This window comes from Physella acuta, unplaced genomic scaffold (assembly GCF_028476545.2).
Source record: "Physella acuta isolate Inbredline_101_S28 unplaced genomic scaffold, ASM2847654v3 ptg001266l, whole genome shotgun sequence".
NCBI lineage: Eukaryota > Metazoa > Mollusca > Gastropoda > Physidae > Physella > Physella acuta.
The window spans coordinates 32,857-53,036 of record NW_026732781.1 but is presented as its reverse complement, the minus strand read 5'-3'; the positions used below and the strand labels follow the sequence as shown (position 1 = coordinate 53,036).

General features: G+C 31.4%; 2 protein-coding genes across 3 annotated transcripts; one reads left to right on the top strand and one right to left on the bottom strand.

The window, feature by feature from the left end:
- Window positions 1-1,343: 1,343 nt before the first annotated feature.
- Window positions 1,344-12,077, bottom strand: LOC131957789 (dnaJ homolog subfamily C member 16). Its single transcript, XM_059322573.1, has 14 exons — window positions 11,891-12,077; window positions 8,778-8,844; window positions 8,352-8,536; window positions 7,914-8,047; window positions 7,473-7,660; window positions 6,856-7,116; window positions 6,435-6,565; window positions 5,780-5,972; window positions 5,338-5,529; window positions 5,123-5,190; window positions 4,058-4,207; window positions 3,409-3,573; window positions 2,917-3,108; window positions 1,344-2,689 (listed from the first exon to the last, which is right to left on the bottom strand). The coding sequence occupies exons 1-14, from the start codon at window positions 12,037-12,039 to the stop codon at window positions 2,476-2,478; spliced, it is 2,289 nt and encodes a 762-aa protein (XP_059178556.1). The 5' UTR covers window positions 12,040-12,077; the 3' UTR covers window positions 1,344-2,475.
- A 63-nt stretch (window positions 12,078-12,140) lies between these two features.
- Window positions 12,141-20,116, top strand: LOC131957794 (DEAD-box helicase Dbp80). Of its 2 annotated transcripts, none has more exons than XM_059322582.1 (12): window positions 12,141-12,220; window positions 14,919-15,010; window positions 15,233-15,356; window positions 15,847-15,985; window positions 16,365-16,457; window positions 16,669-16,771; window positions 17,173-17,287; window positions 17,472-17,649; window positions 18,007-18,247; window positions 18,535-18,697; window positions 19,092-19,283; window positions 19,667-20,116. In XM_059322582.1, the coding sequence occupies exons 2-12, from the start codon at window positions 14,954-14,956 to the stop codon at window positions 19,729-19,731; spliced, it is 1,470 nt and encodes a 489-aa protein (XP_059178565.1). In that variant the 5' UTR covers window positions 12,141-12,220; window positions 14,919-14,953; the 3' UTR covers window positions 19,732-20,116. The 2 variants fall into 2 exon arrangements, with proteins under 2 accessions (XP_059178565.1, XP_059178566.1); XM_059322583.1 differs by having other exon boundaries at window positions 12,153-12,220; window positions 14,923-15,010.
- Window positions 20,117-20,180: the final 64 nt, after the last annotated feature.

Here is a 20,180-nt window from a genome sequence, read left to right as displayed (position 1 = left end):
TTTGTATGCCCATTAAAAAAAATCCATTCCACTACAAGAATGCTTAAAAAGAATGAGCTCTGCCACACCTTTCACCCCTCCCCCTCCCAAATTGCCCAAATGGAACAAAAAAGATGCCAATTCATACCCAGCCAATTTGATGTCTACTTCTGGACATTTCAAGATCAACTTGAGGATTAATTACCTTTGGTAAAACCATTGAAGGTTAATGTACATTTTAAAGATGTCAGCTGATATCATGCTTAAGTCACCAGTTAAATATATTGCACTCAGATAACCTTGTATTTCCAATCAATGGCAGAACTTTTAAATATTTAAAAAGATGTAGATCTACATCTAGACCACAATTATAGTGGTATGAGTAAGAAACCTGTACTCAAACATTTAATTTTGTTAAGGATTGATAAACTATGGGTGGTTAAAATGAGTTTGCAGAAATAAGACTAGCACAGCTAGATGTAGCAAAAATATATGTAACAGATGGCAGTACTCAGTATTTAATGCTACTGAAAATAGGGAAAAATTCATTAAGCTAAAGAATCAACCCATATAATTTTAGGAAAAAAAAACCTATTTTAATTAAAAAAAAAAACGTCTGTTTAGTTCTTCAAAATAAATAAATAAAACAACCAAAAAGAAATCTACTTCAGAGAAAGTTAACTAAATCTATAGGTATGAATGCGAAATGTTTTATGCAATAAACCTACATTAAACAAGATGAACAAATGATTGCAATGTGAGGTGGTATCAGATCTTCATGTGTAAGCCATACATCAGATATAATAAAATGGTTTTTAAATACCTAGATAATAACAGTGACACAGGAAATACAAAACATTTAATAAGAGCCACCATGGGTAATCTTTCATTCCTTTTCCTGTTGAATCCTGCTGTTTGGTATGTGCCAACTACAACAGTATAAATGCATGGCAAACAGGTTAAAAATTAAAAAAATATTATTAAAACAAATAGTTATTTTCTTAGTTGTACACTGAACAAGTACGAATTATTTAGTCAAACATTTTAGTTTTTTAAGTTTGGAAAATTAATTTTGTTCTCATCGACACCTTGTAATAAAAGTAGCTATAATTTAAGGCTTAGGATTTGAAATACAACACATTAAGCTTACGGTTTTAATTAAATAGCAGTTTTTTTCATTGCCTTTTCTATAAAACTGATTTCTGTTTAGAATAAAAATAGATGATGAAATTTAATACTGATTTATCTGCCTTTATGCAAAGATTTTAAAAAAAACCACATAAAAAAAAGACTACCAACCAAAGGAAATAAAAATTTTCTTTATTCTGAACTTATATATTTCAGCATCCTGTTTAAATTTCTTATGGTAGCCTAAACTTAAAATTTTAACTCCATGATTTGAATACAAAAAAGAATAATAATTAAGCAATTTTAAAATACAAATAATTTTTTAAAAGTAGTACCGGTATTTATTAACTTTCATGTTTATGACAAGAATAAATGCTCCATCAACAAAAATTTACTAGTGATTAGTTAAAACAAATGCTGAAGGTTTGGTAAAAAAAATCAATGCATACAATTTCTACACACAAGTGATTTACAGCCCATTTTGGCAGTGTAAAACCTGATAAGTTATGGAATATATGGTCAAATTTTGTGTCTAGTATCATGCACATATATAATGCACAAGGGGTTGGGTTAGTTTATTATTTGTTTATTTTTAATATGGGACAGGGTGATGGTATAGAGCAGAGTCATATAACATTGAGGGTGAGGTTCCCAGAAATGTTATAAAATATGGAACATAATGTAGGTCTATGGAATTGTTGAATTTTGTTATGCAGAGAGGGAGCGTACATAGTCATATTTTAGTGTTATACAATATGTGCAGGATCCCCTGGTTGTGAGTTGAATGGGTGCAGGTTGACAAAATCCAGTTTTACAACCTGCATACAAGTTAGTTATAGGCTTGCTGCAACACAACCGTGATCTGTTTGCCACAAACTATCTAGTTCACAGCCTTGTAAGATTGTTTATTTTAAAAAACTAATATATATAAAAAACTTGCTAGCATTAAGCAATGAACAGTTTTTTTTAAAATACAAAGAACAGATGTTTGATTCTTGATGGCTTTCCAAAAGCATTATATTAAACAGTATTTACCTTTACTTTCTTGTTGGCAGTGATAATAAATATAAACATATACTTAAAGCAGAAAACACATGGAATATACAACTGTAAAGTAATTACTAGTTTAAATAGACACAGATGTTACGAACCAAAAAGTAAAAATCTCAACCTTCAGTCTAACAAAAATTGGAAATTTTGCTTTAAAATGCAAACATGCTTACGGTTAAAAATATATAAATAAAAGCGAAATACTGTCTTAATATGTGACACTGACAAAAATCACAGATGTGTTTAGTTTAAAATCACAAATCTGAGTGAAGAAAAGAAAAATCTATCTAAAAAATTGTGTTAACTTATACTGTATCATTATTTACTCATCTCAGGCCAGTAGTTGAGACGAACTTTTTTCACAGAGCCGTCAAATACTCTGTCCATCCAGATAGACAATCCTGCTAAAATTTCATCTTCAAATAAAACATTTTCCTCTCTAGTCGTGCCCTCATCCTCTGAGCTGTTAGAATCAGAGTCACCAAATCCGATCGCTTTTGTTATATTTTTCCCATGCTCTCGTCTCATCCATCTAGAGAGAAAAAAAACATTGAAAAATATATTTTTTACTAAAGTTGAGTTTTTTTATAAAGTTGTATTTTGCAAATTGTTTAAACGTATATAATGTTTTTACTGTTTAATGTATGTTTTAATTCGCAGATATGGCAGAAGTTTCTTCACTCCTATTTGGATATTAGGTTTTAAAACTTGGATTTTAAAAAACCCTAAACAAGGCAGGACGTAGATTGGATAACTTACTTTCTTGCTCGCTTTGGATGATAAATGTAATAGTATTTGCGGTAGCCATTGATGGCAAGTACAGTGCCAACACAATTGCGGTTGTTGATGTTCTTTAGTGCCACCTTAAAATCCATGCTAAGCTCTAGGAGATGGCGGTACCAGTCTAGGTAGTATTCCAGTTGTAAGAAGGCAAATGTTAATGCACTGTATCTGGAGATAAATGAAACAACAAGTATACCAGTATTGGTAAGAAATGTGCAGGCATATAAAAACAGCATGGTTAGAGTTTAGTTTCTAATTGTCTGACCAAGGAAATTAAATATACTTTTAGAGATATAAGATGATCCCATTTCAACATAAAATATAAATTTTCCTAAAGAAATCAAGAGAAGTACTAACTATTCCAGCTAGTAAGGAATAAGGGATAAATAGTTTAAAGTTCTTCAGAAAATAGAGAAAACCTAGTCATTTAAAACAACAAAAAGGCTTAGATAAATTTTATGTACAAACCTTGAGAAGGGCTGCATGATCTCAGCAAATTTGTGTAATAATTTATCTTTGGTGTGCTCATCAACAAGCAAAGTCACAGTTAATCCTGTATCTGCCTCAGAGACAAAATTCTGGAAAGATTCATACCTTAATTCGTATATGTGAATTGTCTGGTTGTCTGGAGAGCTGAAAATAAAATAAATTTACATAGAAGCACATACAATCATTTTCTTAGTTGCAACTTAATTACTCTGTATCAAGTAAAAACCTTGATAATTTAATAGTGATGATGAAATATTAGATGAGAGTAAAAGTCTTCTGGACTAAATGGTTTGGAAATTTTAAAAAAAAAAGTTTAATAAGGGAAACCATTGATAATTTTCATGCTATAGTCAGAAAAATAATGTCTTTCAGGTCCATTAGGAGTAAATCAGGCCGTCTTTAATTTAATAACACTCTCAGTAGGAAAACAATGCCCAGTGTCAACCTTTACCGTATAGACCAGTGGTTCTTAACCTTTTTGGTTGTATTGAACCCCACCAGTTTTATTTGCTGAACCCCTGAAACTGGCTCACCTAACCCAGGTTAAGAACCACCAGTATAGACTTATGGGGAAGGTTTTAATATTTGCACTAGGTGCAAATTTATTAATCATGAATAAAAAAAGTACCAAGATGGTGGCCGTGTTTGTATCTTTCTTGCCAATCTTTTCTTCTTCAGCTCCTCAGCCTCTGCATGGGCTAACTTTTTCATACTGTAGGACACAGCACCAACAAAAGCCAGAGCTGCTATTGCTGTAAGTAGGGTCATGCCATCATAGCTGGACAAATAAAAATTATTCATTTTTCTCAATGTACATTTGCATCTGATCCTTTTTTTAAACAATCTTTATAAGTAAAATAAAGCTGGAATGACCTCCATTAATTCATTAAACTTTCTTGCATACTCTTATATAAAGGTAAGAGAAATGGCCCTTCTGGTGCAATGTTTTTATTAATTTATTAATACTTAAATTTTGAAAATAGAATAGAATCGAGTAGAGTTGCACACCAAATTAACATAAACAATGTGCGTATAATAGAGCGGAAAATTAATACCTTATTAAAGAAAACCTTGATTAATTTTTTTAAAAGTTAACATCTGATTAACTCATATTTTATGTCACAATGCATTTTGACAAAATGGTCAAAATTTTGCTCTAAAGTTTCCGCCCACGACTGACAATAGACAGAGATAGAAAATAGCTCAAAATACTACTTCTGGTCAGGGGAGATCAATCAAAATTTGACAGAAACCAGTGAATAAGATCTTATACCTAAGTATGACATTTTGTCCACCTTACGGAAACAGTACCCAAGGTATCACTATTGTAGAAACGGAAAACAGAGTAAAGTACTAATTTAGATATTGGAAGTCATTCAAAAACTAAAAGTAATCCAAGTATAAGGTTTTCTTACTTATATATTAAATTTAGACAACCTAACTGAAATAATACTCAAGTAATCGGAAAATAGAGTAAAATACCACTTCTAGTTATTATGAATTACACACTATTATTTACTTTACTTTATACTCCATATTAGAGAAAGTAAAAAATAGAGACAAAAAATTATTTTAAAAAACACATTTAACAGCAAATAAACGTTTTGTAAATTAGTGGTAACTACAAGTGCCAAAAATAACAAAGTTATGCAAACAGTGTAAAATCAGTTTAGAAGAAGTTAAAATCATTTACCTGGTGCAGTAGTACATGATCCTATCATACCAGTCATAGAGTTTAAAGAATATTCTTGTAAAAAGGCCCTGCAATAAACCAATTAGGACTATTTACTATACTGTTAAATTTTAACCAATAATTGCATTTGGTATCATTTTGAAAATTCTAAAAAATTACATAGAAATGGTGAAGATAACTTTAAATTTGAAAACAAGAACAAAACGATCCCATACCAGCATATGCTCATTGTAGAACTCTGGTACAATGGCTTTGTAAGGGAGAAGGTTATCCCCATTTAAAATCTGGGTCAGCCTCTCTTCCAATTTTTCCCTCGACAACGGCAGTGTCTCGGGGTCTAAGCTCCACCCATGCTCAAGGAACTCATAGCTCAATCGATGAGTATCTTGTCTCCATATTATAACAACCTAGCACATGTGCAAAAAAAATAAAATAATTCAATGACAATACATAATTTATGCCCTGATATTCTTTCAATTATCTTTTTAAAAGGATAAACAATTGAAACATGGCCAGTTAAAATGTTATGACTAAAGTAACACATATCATATCTAAGGCAATTCAAATTTTAACATCAAAATTAAAGCAGAATAAATTCATTAGCAATAAAGAAAAACCCTTTTAAAGCAAACAAAAAAGAATGCTAAAATGCCTTACTTCAACCACCGTCTTTGATCTTGTTTCATTCCCTTTGGTTAGAGCATTGATGAAGCTCTGCTGGACATCTGCATAAATGTAAACAAATTTCACTCTCTCATTGGGAACTCTGGTGTGCATGGCAAAATGCCTGAAGGAGTTTCTAGCTTCATCATGTTCATCCACCTTCTTGGTCACAAGGGCAACACACAGTCTGAGAAAAAAAGATAAATTTTGGAACAAATAAAATTTACAAATGTAATCCTTTTTAACAAGAAATAGTAATTTAGCAGGTGAGAATTCCTAACTGGTTTTTAGGTAAGAAAACACAGATTTAAATTTGAGCAATTAGGCCAGTAGAGGTGATTAAAAAAAAAGATGGTGTAGGCTGGGATGTACTGAGGATAAAGCAATTAGATGGACACTACAAGGGTAAAGAAAAAGGGGATGCCCGAGGAGAAATGGAGACAATACAGTTGAAAATAAAATGGCAAGAAACTGTCATGGTAAGACAGAATTCCAAGAATGAGAACAGGAAATTTTTTTTTTTAAAAACATTACAAAATCAACATGAGATTTAAAAATTCTCTTGGCTGATTCTCTAAACAGTTAGGAACAAATACAGTTTTTGAGCAAAAATATTAATTCTGATATTAAAAAAAATAATTGGACTAACTTTCGCTTCTTCATCTTTGGCTCTACAGGACATAGCTCATCAAAAACACTTTGTGATGAGAGACGCGGGAGTGCCAAATATTTGTTACTTGACAAAACCTCATCAATTGTCGATCTTGACAGCTGCTGCATCTGAAAATTCAAAGGACTTATGTTATAACTATAATAATAATACTTGACATAAGAGTTACTCTAACGCCTGAACTGTTTTAATGACATTTTTTTTATAGATCAGCGACTTAATTTTTACCAATTATAAGTATGTTACTTATGTTTGGTAAAAAATAAATCTTTAAAAAAAAACATCTCATTCTTTAAAAGGGGAAGGCAAAAAAAAAAAACTCAGAAAAAGAATGGAGTAGTTTTGAAATAGTATAATTCACAACAAATAATTTTTTTCAACTACACAAAATAAAACTTACAATAATAGAAACTAGAGTAGAATCTGTAATTTCATTCCAAAGTAATAAGGTCTCTCTGTGTTTGTTAATGCTGAAACGTTTTAGCAATTTGTCTACATCAGGGCCCATCGTGTGAACATAGCCAAATGCAACCCGATCTCGATAATAGAAGGCAGATGCTAAAACTCTGAGAGATGGCTCTGCTCTAGAAGTGAAAAATACAGCTCTGACCTTGTTGTCGCGCCAGCCTTCTAAGAAACTGTCAAACGTATCATCCTTGATCTGTTAGAAAATTTTAAATGCCTTTTTTTATTGTCCCTCACTAAACATAAATGAAAATTTGAATTTTAAAGCACCATAGTTAGGATTAAATATTTGAAAACATTTTCAGTATAAGATGTCATGTTTTTTAACTATTTACCCTCCCCTCAGCCTGAATTGCAATTTTTTTTAAAAAAAAAGGAATGACTTTTTAAAAGGGCTGGGTGAAGATTGAATATTGATACACTGTTTCATCAATTCAGTTGTAAAAATTAATTTAATTAATTAAGTCCGAATTCCCTCAGCGATAGGAGTGCGGCATTATTTATAGACAACCCCTAATGAAAAAAACTAAAAAAAAACCCTGTGATGTTTACCATAGTTACTGTTCCTGATGGGAAGAGACGTCTGACAAACTCTCGTAAATGATCAAAAGAAATGCCATTTTCTTTGTAGAACGTGACTCTACCAGACACAACACCAAGAATATTTGGGACTTCATGGATCCTGAGATGGCTAGCCAGACCTGGAGAGCGCCTCAGGTGGACAGCTATAACACACATTCCTGTCAGAAAGAAAAAAAAAGATCAATCCAGATTTTTCACAATTTTTCTTTTATAAATCCAGTACTAGTAACCATTTACTCTTGTTATTTTTAAAAGAAATATATATGTTAAATGTTCTATAAATAAAAGTGCTTAAAATTAATTGCAAAATTCTAATTATATATCTCAAAAAAAAACAACAAAACCGGAAAAACCCATTGGAGATTTGGTTTCTAAAAATATCCATTAAATTAATAAAAAATCAATGTTTACCTATATTCTCCAGCTCAGACATAAACTTAAAGACCACTGGTTCCAGCCTCATGCAGTTAAAACAGAAGTCTGAATATGCATACACAAAGCAAGGATTTTGATGAGAGCCTGGGTGTAGGACAGTTTCATAATGGCTGTAGATAAATTTCATTCATCTAGTAAGTTTAATGTAAAAGAAAACAGTGCGGTAACATAGTGGAGTTACATAAATGTTTAAGTGTTGTAAAAAATGAGCAAAAATAATTCTTTCATTAAGGGATTGGTTGAATTTAGATTTTTAATTAATTTTAATATGTTGTAGCCTATCCTAATTAACATATAAGAGAAAATTTGTAATTTGTCCCTCTCTCCTTGATGCCCTAAGCATGTGCTTATATTTCTTAATTGTTAACCCAGCCCTGATTAAATAATAGTTTATTACCGGATAGAAAAGCTTACCGCATGGTGGTCAGAAATTTTTCCAAACCACTACTCTCCCTACCACCAAAACCAAATGGTCCAAATCCACCAAAAAAGTCATCAAACGGGTTAAAGCCACCTCGATTGGCGCCTGGTCTTTGCTCCTGCGCTGCTGTGTAACCAAACTTGTCATAATTTGATCTGCGCTGTGGATCGCTTAACGTCTGAGAAAGAACAAGTTAGCTTGTCAAAAAGTTATTTTTTATGGTGACTGTAGAATTGTTATAAGTAGCTTAAATTTTTTACAAAAAGTTTAGCATAATCAATGTTTCACTCCTATAATACAATACAATGGGCATGATTATAAGAAATTAACCATGACCATGTGGTACAGTGTGGCATTAGCAAGTTAGAAACTAATTTCATTTTAACTTCCATTATCAGCTGCAGTCTTTAAGTACTTACTTCATAAGCTTCGTTAATTTTTGTAAATTTGTCAGTGGCAGATGGATCCTTATTTTTATCAGGGTGCCTGTGAAAAACAAACATTAATGCATTAATAAAATTAATACAAGGGTCGATACATACTTACACAAGCAAATACATACGCCCTATACACAAGCAAATACAAATACACACTCACAATTATTTCAAAAGCATTAAATCAAATTTGTTTAGTTATATTCAATACTACAACATTTTGAAATCCTCAATGAATACTATACTAGCGCCATACATGATGGATAAGGAGAGCTAAAATAATCATTGACTAAATAAAACCAGACGTGTACACCTGCACATGCCGGTTGGCTGAGGCCAAGCCGGGGGATGTCCTGTCCGGGATTCAAAGGGTCGACTCAAAATATCATCCCAAAACTAATTCGTAAGTAGTATGCTTTTTACAATAAACCAATTTAACAGCTTGTGGGCAATCTGCATCTGTGCAGTTTAATTTACATTTTCCGAATACTATACACTACACTGCAACCTAAGGCAGTTGTTTCAACATCCCCTTACTAGGTAAATTACTCTAGAAAACTATAGAATCAACACCTGAACCCAATGCACCAGTTTTATTTAATAATCTTCAAAAGCCTTTCCACTTGGATTATTATTTTAAAGAATTCGTCGTCTTCCAACTTTGAAGAAACTGGTATTTAGTTCACGAGAACGTATGAAAATCACTCATGCATTGTTTACATAGGCGATTTTTTGTAGGCGATTCTAGTTCCCCCTATGAAAAACACCAGGTCCCGGATGAGATGAATAAAACCAACCAATCAAAGATTTTATAACTAGGTTAACTATAAACAGCTTCTACAATATGTGCTGGACACTGTACATACAATAGATAAGGCTAATAAAGCAACCTGAGAGGTGAATAGGGGTGGCCGCAGCTTGGGTGTTGATTAGGGTGGTTTCACATCACTGCGTAACCAAGGACTTGAGCTAGAATAGCTTAGTTCTAGATGCTCTATATTTCAAGCTAAGCCTAGAATCTGTATAATTTCTATTTTTTTCTGTTGTTTTAAATTATTTCGATCATCTACTTCTTCTAAATCTAGTTTGTGTCTCTACATACAAGCATATCTAAGCAAATGTTACGTTATGTCTTGTTAGTAATTGTTACGTCCCTTTGTTATGATTATTATACTTGCGTCCCTTGAGTCATCACTGGGTCAACTTTTAATGTGTCGTTAATAAATTTAATCAACATGTTTTTTATTTGGTTTTGCAATGTATTAATTAATAATACAATCAACAACACGTTTAAAAGTGTAAAATATTTATTTTAGTTATTAAAATTGGATTAAAACGTATAAAATACTATCATTACGCTAGCCGGTTCAGGTGTCCGCAGGGAAAAAAAAGAGGGGAAAAAATATCGTAAGTAGCACGTCACTAAAACATGAACTTAATGCCGGGTCCCAATAGCGGCCGAGGCTATTGGGACCCGGGTCCCAATAGCCACTTCCAACATGAATATCTCAAATTCTATGCGTAGGAATATAAAATGATTGATACATATTAAGAGTAGAATGGCAGAGGAATAATATTATAGTACTTTGGGTTTGTTTCTGTGTCAAACGGTTTCAAAATAGCGCCCGATAAAAGTCAGGAGTTCGCTATGTGTGATCGGCTGGGGAACTTCACTCGGTAATCTATCGTTTTGGGTACGTAAAATCGCCCGCGGCTATTTATGTACGAAAACGTTACCTCATTGTCAAGGCTTTAATAGAAGTATATTGTCATACGTTTGTGTCAAATATTATAGATAAATGAATAATAAACCTAAGTCAATGGCTAAATATATCGATATAGGCCAGAAATTAACTTTAAACAGCAGTGTCTGAGAGCAAGATTTGCTATATAAACAGCAGCCATTTGTAAAATAGAGTGGCTTCCCCCTGAATCTGGCGCTAAAAGCTTATAAATATAAAACTTAGACAAGATGGCTGCTATAATAGTAAATGAGCATGGTTGCATCTGTTGGAAACATCGCTAGTCTTCATTTATTACGGAAAAGTTTTAATTCAATTGTTTAAAAACAGGTACATAAATGAATCAAGGAAACATTTTAGAATTTTTTAAAACATAAATCCTCCTCAAAATGTGAAATAATTATTAAAATTTAAGGAGTCACCTGTTTTTCACATTACAAATCGCGGGCGATTTTACGTACCCAAAACGATAGATTACCCTTCACTCTAGATCTAACTCTTACAAACTTTATTTCTTACTTACTTACAATATCAACTATATTACAATCAATCTATAATTTAAAATGTAGGGCCTAGCCTCAGCTATACACTACTACACACTACACCAAGCCTAGGGCCTAGGCCTAGGCCAGGTCCTTTTTTTACAATTTTAAAATTAATTTTTAATGGAGGCGAGCGAGTTGACGAGATTCCTTCCATAATATTGTTGACATGGAATAAAAACGTCCTTTTTAGATTTAGACCGTAAAAAAAAAAAAAAAAAAAAAAAAAATTAAGCCTAAAATTAATTTAGAAATTTTATATTTTTAGAATAAATGCTATAAAAGTTGCAAATCCAGAGCACTTGAAAATAATTTGTTGAGTTTAAGGCTACATTTCTATTTATTTTCATCAAGCCTAAGTTATAACCGGATGTTTCACTTTCGTAAGACAAATATTGATTGGCTGTACAGTAACTTAGTGATCGATAACTATTTGTTTACAAAACTTTGCAGATCAAGTTTTTAAATAACAATGCAAATTAAAAACCCCATGACCTAGTTTTCTATTTTTAGCTTACAATGTGTACAATAAAATCAATGGCGGCCTATCGAATAACAGGATGCCATTGTTTATGTCGCCATTACACGTGAAAACCAAATTGTTTTTGCTTTTTTTTTTAATTTTTATTTAGTTACCGAAAATATTATAAACATCAAATACATCCAATCTTTAGTAAAGTCCGAAAAAAACCAGACATACAGGATTTTATAACCATATTAATTGTAACTAGGCTGTGCAAGATTTTTAAATTAATTTATACACCTCTCAAATACCTTTGAGACTTTTCTCGCTGGTGTCCATTGGTTGTCGTACCATTCTTTGGCTAGATTTTTGTATGCCTTTTTGATATCTTGACTGCTTGCACTCCTACTAACTCCTAGCACATCATATAAATCATCGGCCGCACATAAGAGTATACCTAAACTGCCAGAACACCATAAAAAAAGTCCAAACAACTTCATTTTAAATCTTTAACTAACCGAACATTCTATGACAAAGTGTAAATCGTTTCTAATTATTATGTGATTCATGTTTTTGATTTAACCATATCTGCTTTGTTTCGTTTCCTTGAAAATTAAAATTGAGAAAGGCTTTTAATCGGAAAAAAGTAAAGATATTTTAAGGCTAGAGATCTTACTAACGGTAGGCTTAAATAAATATTATTTTCGACTAATAAAAATAGTTTTGCCTCTTTTGAAATGTTTTTAGATTTATAAATAGATTTAACAGATTCTTGCTTTTTTGGATTCGATCTTTGTGTAATTTAGTATTTTATTAATATTTTTTTTTATTTATTGCCTCATCCATGCCCAGCTCCGCAACTCGTCAACTGGCTTACTCAGACTGAGCACTTTCATTTTCTCAAACTCAAATGACAAATCGCCAAAAGACACATTTCTTTTCCTGTTGCTAGAATCTATCATAATTCTACTCTTTGACTTTCATTTTAGCCACCATAAGCTGCTTAGACTTAGAGACTTAGCCTTAGAATTAGCCTGGCCTAGTCAAAACTTTATTAATTTAAATTTATTATAAATTTAAAAATTTAGGAGTTAGGCAAATAAAATAAATTAGCCCTAGGCCTAAATAATAAATATAAATTAATAGGTAAAACCTTAGTTTAGCGTCGGAAATTATCGGGTAATGTTTGTTGAGTTTCGGTAACTAGAGTTACGGTAAACCATGGTTTATTTGACCATTGAAATATAAATAAATTGAAAGTCGATTGTAGTAAATTAATGTTTTAATTTTTTAAGAAAAAATCGACAAAAGGAAACAAGAATAAATATAATAGTAGATTTAACTCTTTAAGCCCGTAATTATTTTCACGTTTTACCGGAATTATTTTTTTTCCCTCATTTTTTTTCAGCACCCCTGCGGCTAAATGACCCATATCTTTTTACCCGTTAATTTAAACCCCACACATTATTGATAAAAATTAATCGTAATTGAATACCCTACACACTGATATAAACTTTAAGGAATTATTTATTTATTGAAGAAAGATAATTAATTAGATTTAAAGAAGAAAAAATAAAGAGTTGATTTTTTCGTGCAAAAATCACGCGTCTGTTGGGAAAATTAATAATAAGAATAACTTTTCATGAGTTCTTATTCATAGATAACGAAAGTACGTCCATTTATCTACAAAAATCATGGATCGGATTAGTCTTAGTATAAATACTTTAATTTTCGTTAATTTTATAATGCGGCGACGTAAACGTTTAGACGCGGCCGCTGAACGGCATTCCGCAGTGTTAAAAAATGCCGTTTTTCGAGTTGTTTTACAAAAAAAATTCTATAAAATACAAAATCGATCTAACGAGAAAACTACAAGAAGTAAATACAACGAAAAATGGCCGCTCTAGCGATATCATGACCTATATTTACGATTAAAAACTTGGATTCCGAAAAACAACGAATTAAATAGAGAAAATTTTATCGAACGCTGGGAGCGTCGTTACGGTATGGCAGGCCGGCGGACCGACCGCTGGGAGCGTCGTTACGGTCTTAAAGAGTTAAATTAGTAGATCTAAAAATTAAAAAAAAAACATATTAATATAAATATAAATAATTAGGCCTAAGTCAAATGTAATAATTTAATGTTTATGGCTTGCAGCGGATTTGCGACCATTAATTGATTAGATCTAGATCTAGCTAGATATCTAGCTGCTAGGCCAAGTAAAAAAATCTAGATTACGAAAATAGTAAAAATGATTACAAAATGTAAAAATGATTACAAAAAATAAATCTATCCAAATTTTAAACATTCTGTATAAAAAAAGATGACGCCAAATAAAGTATGGTTTACAGTACTTTCGGTGAATTCCGGAAGTGTGTGACAGACTTTGGCATTGTTTTACTGTTTTTTTACTGCTATACGATTCCGGAATAATAACCGACGCTAAACTAAGGTTTTACCAATTAATATTTTAATAAACTATAGGGCTATAGGGCCGATAAAATATTAATCAATTAATATTATAAATCATTCTATGCCATATGCCATAGACCGACTGAACTCAGTGACCCCGCAGACGTGGTGGGATTTTTATGCCTGCGGGCAAGAAAACGTAAGCAAGCAATCACGCGAGTAATAATAGTAGGAAATTCTTGAATAGGCCTAATTTTATTTTTTAAAACTTGAATAGATAAAAAAAAATTGCGATATGACAAAAATAAAATATCAAAAGACACTGATTAGGCTACTTGTAGCAATAACCCTGGATTTGAACTTGGAGCTCTAGAGCTATCAATTTGTATCAAAGTTAGCTGCCACACTGTTGACTCTACTGCTTAGTTACTTTGTAAATAATATAATAGGCCTACCTAGATAGAGCCTAGAGCCTTTTTATGTGGATGATTAGGTAAATTTGTAAATTATTACTCTTTAGTCTTTAGCCAATTTATAGGCTATAACATTGACCTTTTAAAAGAATAATAGGCCTAAACACTAAATAGCTATATTTTATATTAACTTGTGCTCAAAGGTTGTAAATTAAAGCCATAAAGTTCTGTATATTCTGGAAACAAAAATACATGCTTTATTTCATTAGAATTTGGGGGAAGAGCATTAAGATGTCATGGGGGGAAGGGGAGATGAGATAAAAATGATGTCATGTTTGAAAAATTAGGTATCAGATATATATTAAATTTTAATTTTACTTTATGTTACTTTATATACATTTAGTGTTAGGCTACATAACCATTTGTTGGTGCAACAATAACCAAAGATATTCCAACCAATTATTTATTTAACATACAAACCATACAGCCTAACATTTTTTGAATGTTGGATAAATTTACTATTTTTCAACTGAATCTTGTATGTCTTGGTTAGATAGTACTTGTGGAGAAGACAATTCATACAACACAATGGCAGAAGATTGGGGAGAACTTATAACACAGCAGGAAAAAGGACTTGCAGCAAAGGTAAAAAAACCCTACTTTTTTTCAGCTAGAATAGGTATAGTTTTATTAAAAGGTTAGCAGTAGATAAGTTTCATTTATAGAATCTTGCAATCTACACCATAGCTACTTAGTCTATTGATAACGTTATTTATTTAATAAATACTGTTAAATTGCTTTTAAATGAACACAAAGGAACTGTTATAAAGAGACTAATTAAATCTTTTGGCTGATTCTTCTTCTTAGATAGAAAAAATAGAAATAAAAAATACTCCATCCATTTCTGGTGACACCCCTTCAGCTCGTTCTAATCCAGAATCTGAGGTGCCTAAAGATGCAGACACGCACAGTGATGAATCTGATGACAAAGGTAAAGCCAATCATTTTGTATAACCATAACTTTGCCATAACTTAAGCATTGTACATTTTTAAATAAAAAGACATGTGTCTAAATGACAGTCATTGCTGCAGTTTACTCATATATTTTAAAAAGTTCATTGTTTCAGTATTCTCATGTATTCTAATGATGACATTGCTAGAATATTCCCATGTAAAAAAATCAAAGTAAAGATACTTTTTCAGACCTGGCAGGATGTGTGAAGTAGAGTTCTTCTGTTTCAGTGACTTCTGCTAATGATGGGATAGTTTAATCAATTAAATGTCCTTTATTTTCCCTTAAAAGAATCTTGTACTTAATAGAGCTGGGTGAACTCAAGGACTCTTGTCTGGGAACTAAACTTGATACATTAGCAGCCCTGCTGTCAACCACCTGACCACTCTGTCCGATTCTTATGTTATGGTTAATGTTATATTTGTGGTTTTAACATCCTTATATTATCCCCATATGTTTGAACTACCAGCTGTTTCAAAAAGTGACCTGTCCCTGTTACAAAAGCTGCTACATTCACGACTTGTCAACTCAAAGTCAGATTTAGAAGTGCTGCGCAAAGATCCAACATCTCCCTTGTACTCAGTCAAATCATTTGAAGCTCTTCATTTGTGAGTTCTTTGCCAGAATTTTCTTATATTTATGATCACTCTAGTATAAGGAAAGAATTTAGGCAAGCCGCTAAACTTCTTTTGTAAATTAAGCCATTTTGTTTTATATTAACTGTAAACATTCAGATAAAATAATAGTTGACTTTAATAAGAGCTGTATTTCAAAATGCATTTGGATGTTGTAGCAGGTATTAGAAAAAAAAAATTAATTTCTGAAATATTAAGTTGTATATAAAATTAATTAGTTTTTGGTAAATCCTGTTGATCTGTCTTATTTTTTAATCAAGCACATAGCATTCAGGTCACACGAAATTACAACAGTAAACTTAGGGGTGTTTGTTTTAGTTTGTTTAAAATGTTTCTACCAATGTTTTTATAGAAAACCAGAACTTTTAAAAGGTATATATGATATGGGATTCAATGCACCTTCCAAAATTCAAGAAACTGCTCTGCCTGCATTGTTAGCTGACCCGTAAGTTGTTAAATTTTTATGTAGTTCTCTTTATTCTAAAATTTAACTGTAATATCTACATTTGTTATTTTTATAACTTCAGTTTTGAAGACGTTTGAAATAAAGTTAATTTTTCATTTGAAAAAGAGTTCTTAAACAGTGTCTTATCTTAAGTTTAGCATGATTAATAATTAACTATTACTGGTTAAACAAATCTTGTTTGATGTTAAAGACCAGCAAATATGATAGCACAGAGCCAAAGTGGAACTGGTAAAACTGCAGCTTTTGTCCTGACTATGTTGAGTCGAGTTGATATCTCACAATCTTACCCACAGGCAAGTGCTAGATTAATGTTACTCTTATTGATAAACTTATATTGCTAAACAATTTATTTTCACATTTTGTTAATATGAATGGCTCAGTGGAAAAAGTGCTATTACATTTTTTTCAAAAATAAGTTAAAACCTGCATAATATTTGATTGTATGCCCTACCTCATCCCTGTAAATTTGAGGCATTGAAGTGGTTTCATAAAACTGTTGAAACATACTAGATATTTCAAAATGATTTTAAAAAACGAACTCATTTTTCTCAAAACCAAAAAATTACACTTTAGTACTTTTCCACTTTGCCTTTCATACTGAAATTTTTTCTCTATTTGCTTCACAGCAGCAATTATTTTCTTGTTTTATAAATTTAGGCAATTAAAGTATACACATTCTCTTCCTTCTATTCAGTGTTTATGCTTAGCACCAACATATGAGCTAGCTTTACAGATAGGAGAAGTTACTTCCAAAATGAGTAAATTTATGACAGGAATTGAAATACAGTATGCAGTAAGGGGTGAAAGAGGTAAGTACAGAAAAAACTGTTGAATTTTAATACAATAAGAATTTTTCTATGGAATATAAATTTAAAAATGAAATTAATGAACACTTAAAAATAATTTGTTATATAATTATTTATGCCCAGGTTTATTTACCAAGTCATAGAGACATATGTGATTTATAAACAATTTTTGTTTTTTTCTTGCAAGTATCAAGAGGGCAGCATCTCACCTGTCATGTGCTCATTGGTACACCAGGGACAACTCTTGACTGGGCCTTCAAGTTTAGGGCCTTTGATATGTCAAAAATCAGAGTCTTTGTTCTGGATGAAGCTGACGTGATGATCAGTCTACAAGGGCACCAAGACCAGTCACGAAGACTACAGAAGTTAGTTTGGTGTTGATAAAAACTATTTTTAAAATATTAATAATGCAAATGTGTCAGTGAAATGATAAATTACTTTTAACTTTTTGCTGTTGATGAAAATGGATATTTTTATGATTAGCTGAAGCTATCCTTCTTCTGTTAATATTTTGACTTTCCTAATGGAGTTAAAGATAATAAAAAAAACCTGGATAGAATTACTGTTAAAAAGAAATTGAAAATGTTTAAAGCTTAATCAATGATTATTAAAAAATATTTTTTTTGAGAAGCTCTATTAATTTTAATTATAAAGAATTAGAAATAGTTTACCCACAAATAGTTTTGATCCAGATATGTAATAATCTCATATCTTCTCCTCAGAGGTTTATCCCCTCATTGTCAGATGTTGCTGTTCTCTGCCACATACGATGCCAGTGTGATGGATTTTGCGGAGAAAGTCATCCCTAATGATCCAGTCATCATCAAACTGAGACGAGAGGAAGAGAGCCTGGAGAATATTAAGCAGTATTACATTGAGTGCAATGACCAGGAGGAAAAGTTTATTGCCTTGGCCAATATTTATGGGGCTATTTCTATTGGTCAGTCTATGATCTTTTGTGCGGTAAGGAGCAATTGTTTTGTAAATTTTGTAAATTGTGAAATTACACTAAGTTACTATTTTATTGGCCTCAATGAGATCTCTACTTCTCATATTTTGGGTAGTTATAAAAGACTACCATATAATGTAAATGTTGCCATTAGCTTTAAACACTTTTTAAAAACTTTTACTAAAGACTTGTAGATACTGGAGTTTAAACTAAATTCTTAGTCTCATTGGGTTTACCCGTCATTTAACTAAAGTAGTTAAAACATTGTAACTGTGATAATATGCAACCATATTCCCCACAGACTAAAAGAACAGCTTCCACTCTTGCTGAAAGAATGACCAAAGATGGCCATGCAGTGGGTCTCTTGTCTGGGGAGTTGCCTATTGAAATGAGGGCTGATATCATTAAAAGATTTAGAGATGGCAAAGAGAAAGTTCTCATCACTACAAACGTCTCAGCTAGGGGTATGTAGTGAATTTAGTGGATTAAGCTAGGGATTTTGTTACAAAGCATTTCATATTTATAAGCAAAAAGAATCTGGTAATTTAAGAATGATGAGTAATTGTTGAACAGCCTTTTAAAAAAAATTGTTTTTGAAAATGTAGTTCAAAATATATTGCTAGAGTATTTGTTATATTCTATTAGTGAAATTACTTATTAAAAACTATGGTAAAGTATTCTTTAGATATAGATCTAGTGACTGTTATAATCTATATTCTAGTAGTGAAATTACTTATTAAAAACTATGGTAAAGTATTCTTTAGATATAGTGATTGTTAAATCTTGATTCTTTTCTTGAATACTTATCAAAAACTACATTAAAGTATTTGACACAGATGTGATGTTTGTGTTTTGCAGGTATTGATGTTGAGCAGGTGACAGTGGTTGTTAACTTTGATCTACCTTTAACTGTTGACCACAAGCCTGACTGTGAGACGTACTTACATAGAATTGGCAGAACAGGGAGGTTTGGGAAAAATGGCATCGCTATTAATTTTGTTGATGGTCATCGTTCTATGAACACTATGAGATACATAGAAAAACACTTTGGTGAGTTTTTTATATTGTTGTATTGTGTAATTTCTTAGATGTTATTTATAAGATTGAATTTGAATCAGTTTTATACATTATTATTATTTGTAAGTATATTTCACAGAAAGTAGTTCAATTCTTTTACTTATTACATACTACTCCTTAATTTTTTGATATGCATGATTGACAATTTTAAAAAGATTTACCTTGAGCTGGATTAAGCAAGTTAAAAAATTGCTTTAAAAACAGTTATATCTTTCAATAAAGCCTTCTTTTTATATACTTGGGTTTAAGACTACATAAGTTTAATTAAGATTAGGAGTAAGTAAGCAAGCTATATAGACTTCCTATTCCTTCAATTTACCAATGTTAACCACTAATATTTGTTATTTCTTCATCAGGTCGGACTATAGAAAAACTTGATGCTGATGATCTAGACGCCATTGAGAAAATCAGTACTTGTTAAAAGCTTTAGTACTAATTCCACAAGTATATTTTTAAAAGCTTCTGCAGTCGTTATTCTAACGTAGAGTTTATGATCTTTTTATATTAGTTACATTTAGTATTGCTTTTATTCTGTAACTCAAGAACAAGACCAAACAACTGTTTTTTTTATTTAAATGTGAAGAATGTAGAAAGTTTTATATATTAATGTGACTTTTACTAAATTTTAGCTGCTATAAAAGGTTCCAGTTATAAACCTGAAATGTGTACATAAATTAAAGTTTTTTGTTGGTTTTTATGAGAAGTTGTTTAGAGGGATTTAAAATTTCCCCACACTTTGTTTTTTCAAAACAGCTTCAATATGACAATTAAATTGTTTATGTATAACAATAAAGAGATTACTTCATTTTGCTTATTAATCTTATATAAATTGTCTGTAAAACTTGTAAAAAAAAAATTCCAATGGAATGA

What these genes read in the sequence shown, in the direction of transcription:
- LOC131957789 (XM_059322573.1), bottom strand. Translation starts at nt 12,039, where the DNA reads ATGAAGTTGTTTGGACTTTTTTTATGGTGTTCTGGCAGTTTAGGTATA. An exon ending in GATCAAAGACGGTGGTTGAA is followed by an intron (nt 5,530 to 5,779) that starts GTAAGGCATTTT and finishes CACATGTGCTAG; the next exon opens with GTTGTTATAATATGGAGACA. An exon ending in TCTACAATGAGCATATGCTG is followed by an intron (nt 5,191 to 5,337) that starts GTATGGGATCGT and finishes GGTTTATTGCAG; the next exon opens with GGCCTTTTTACAAGAATATT.
- LOC131957794 (XM_059322582.1), top strand. Translation starts at nt 14,954, where the DNA reads ATGGCAGAAGATTGGGGAGAACTTATAACACAGCAGGAAAAAGGACTT. An exon ending in TCTCACAATCTTACCCACAG is followed by an intron (nt 16,772 to 17,172) that starts GCAAGTGCTAGA and finishes CCTTCTATTCAG; the next exon opens with TGTTTATGCTTAGCACCAAC. An exon ending in TGCAGTAAGGGGTGAAAGAG is followed by an intron (nt 17,288 to 17,471) that starts GTAAGTACAGAA and finishes TTTTCTTGCAAG; the next exon opens with TATCAAGAGGGCAGCATCTC.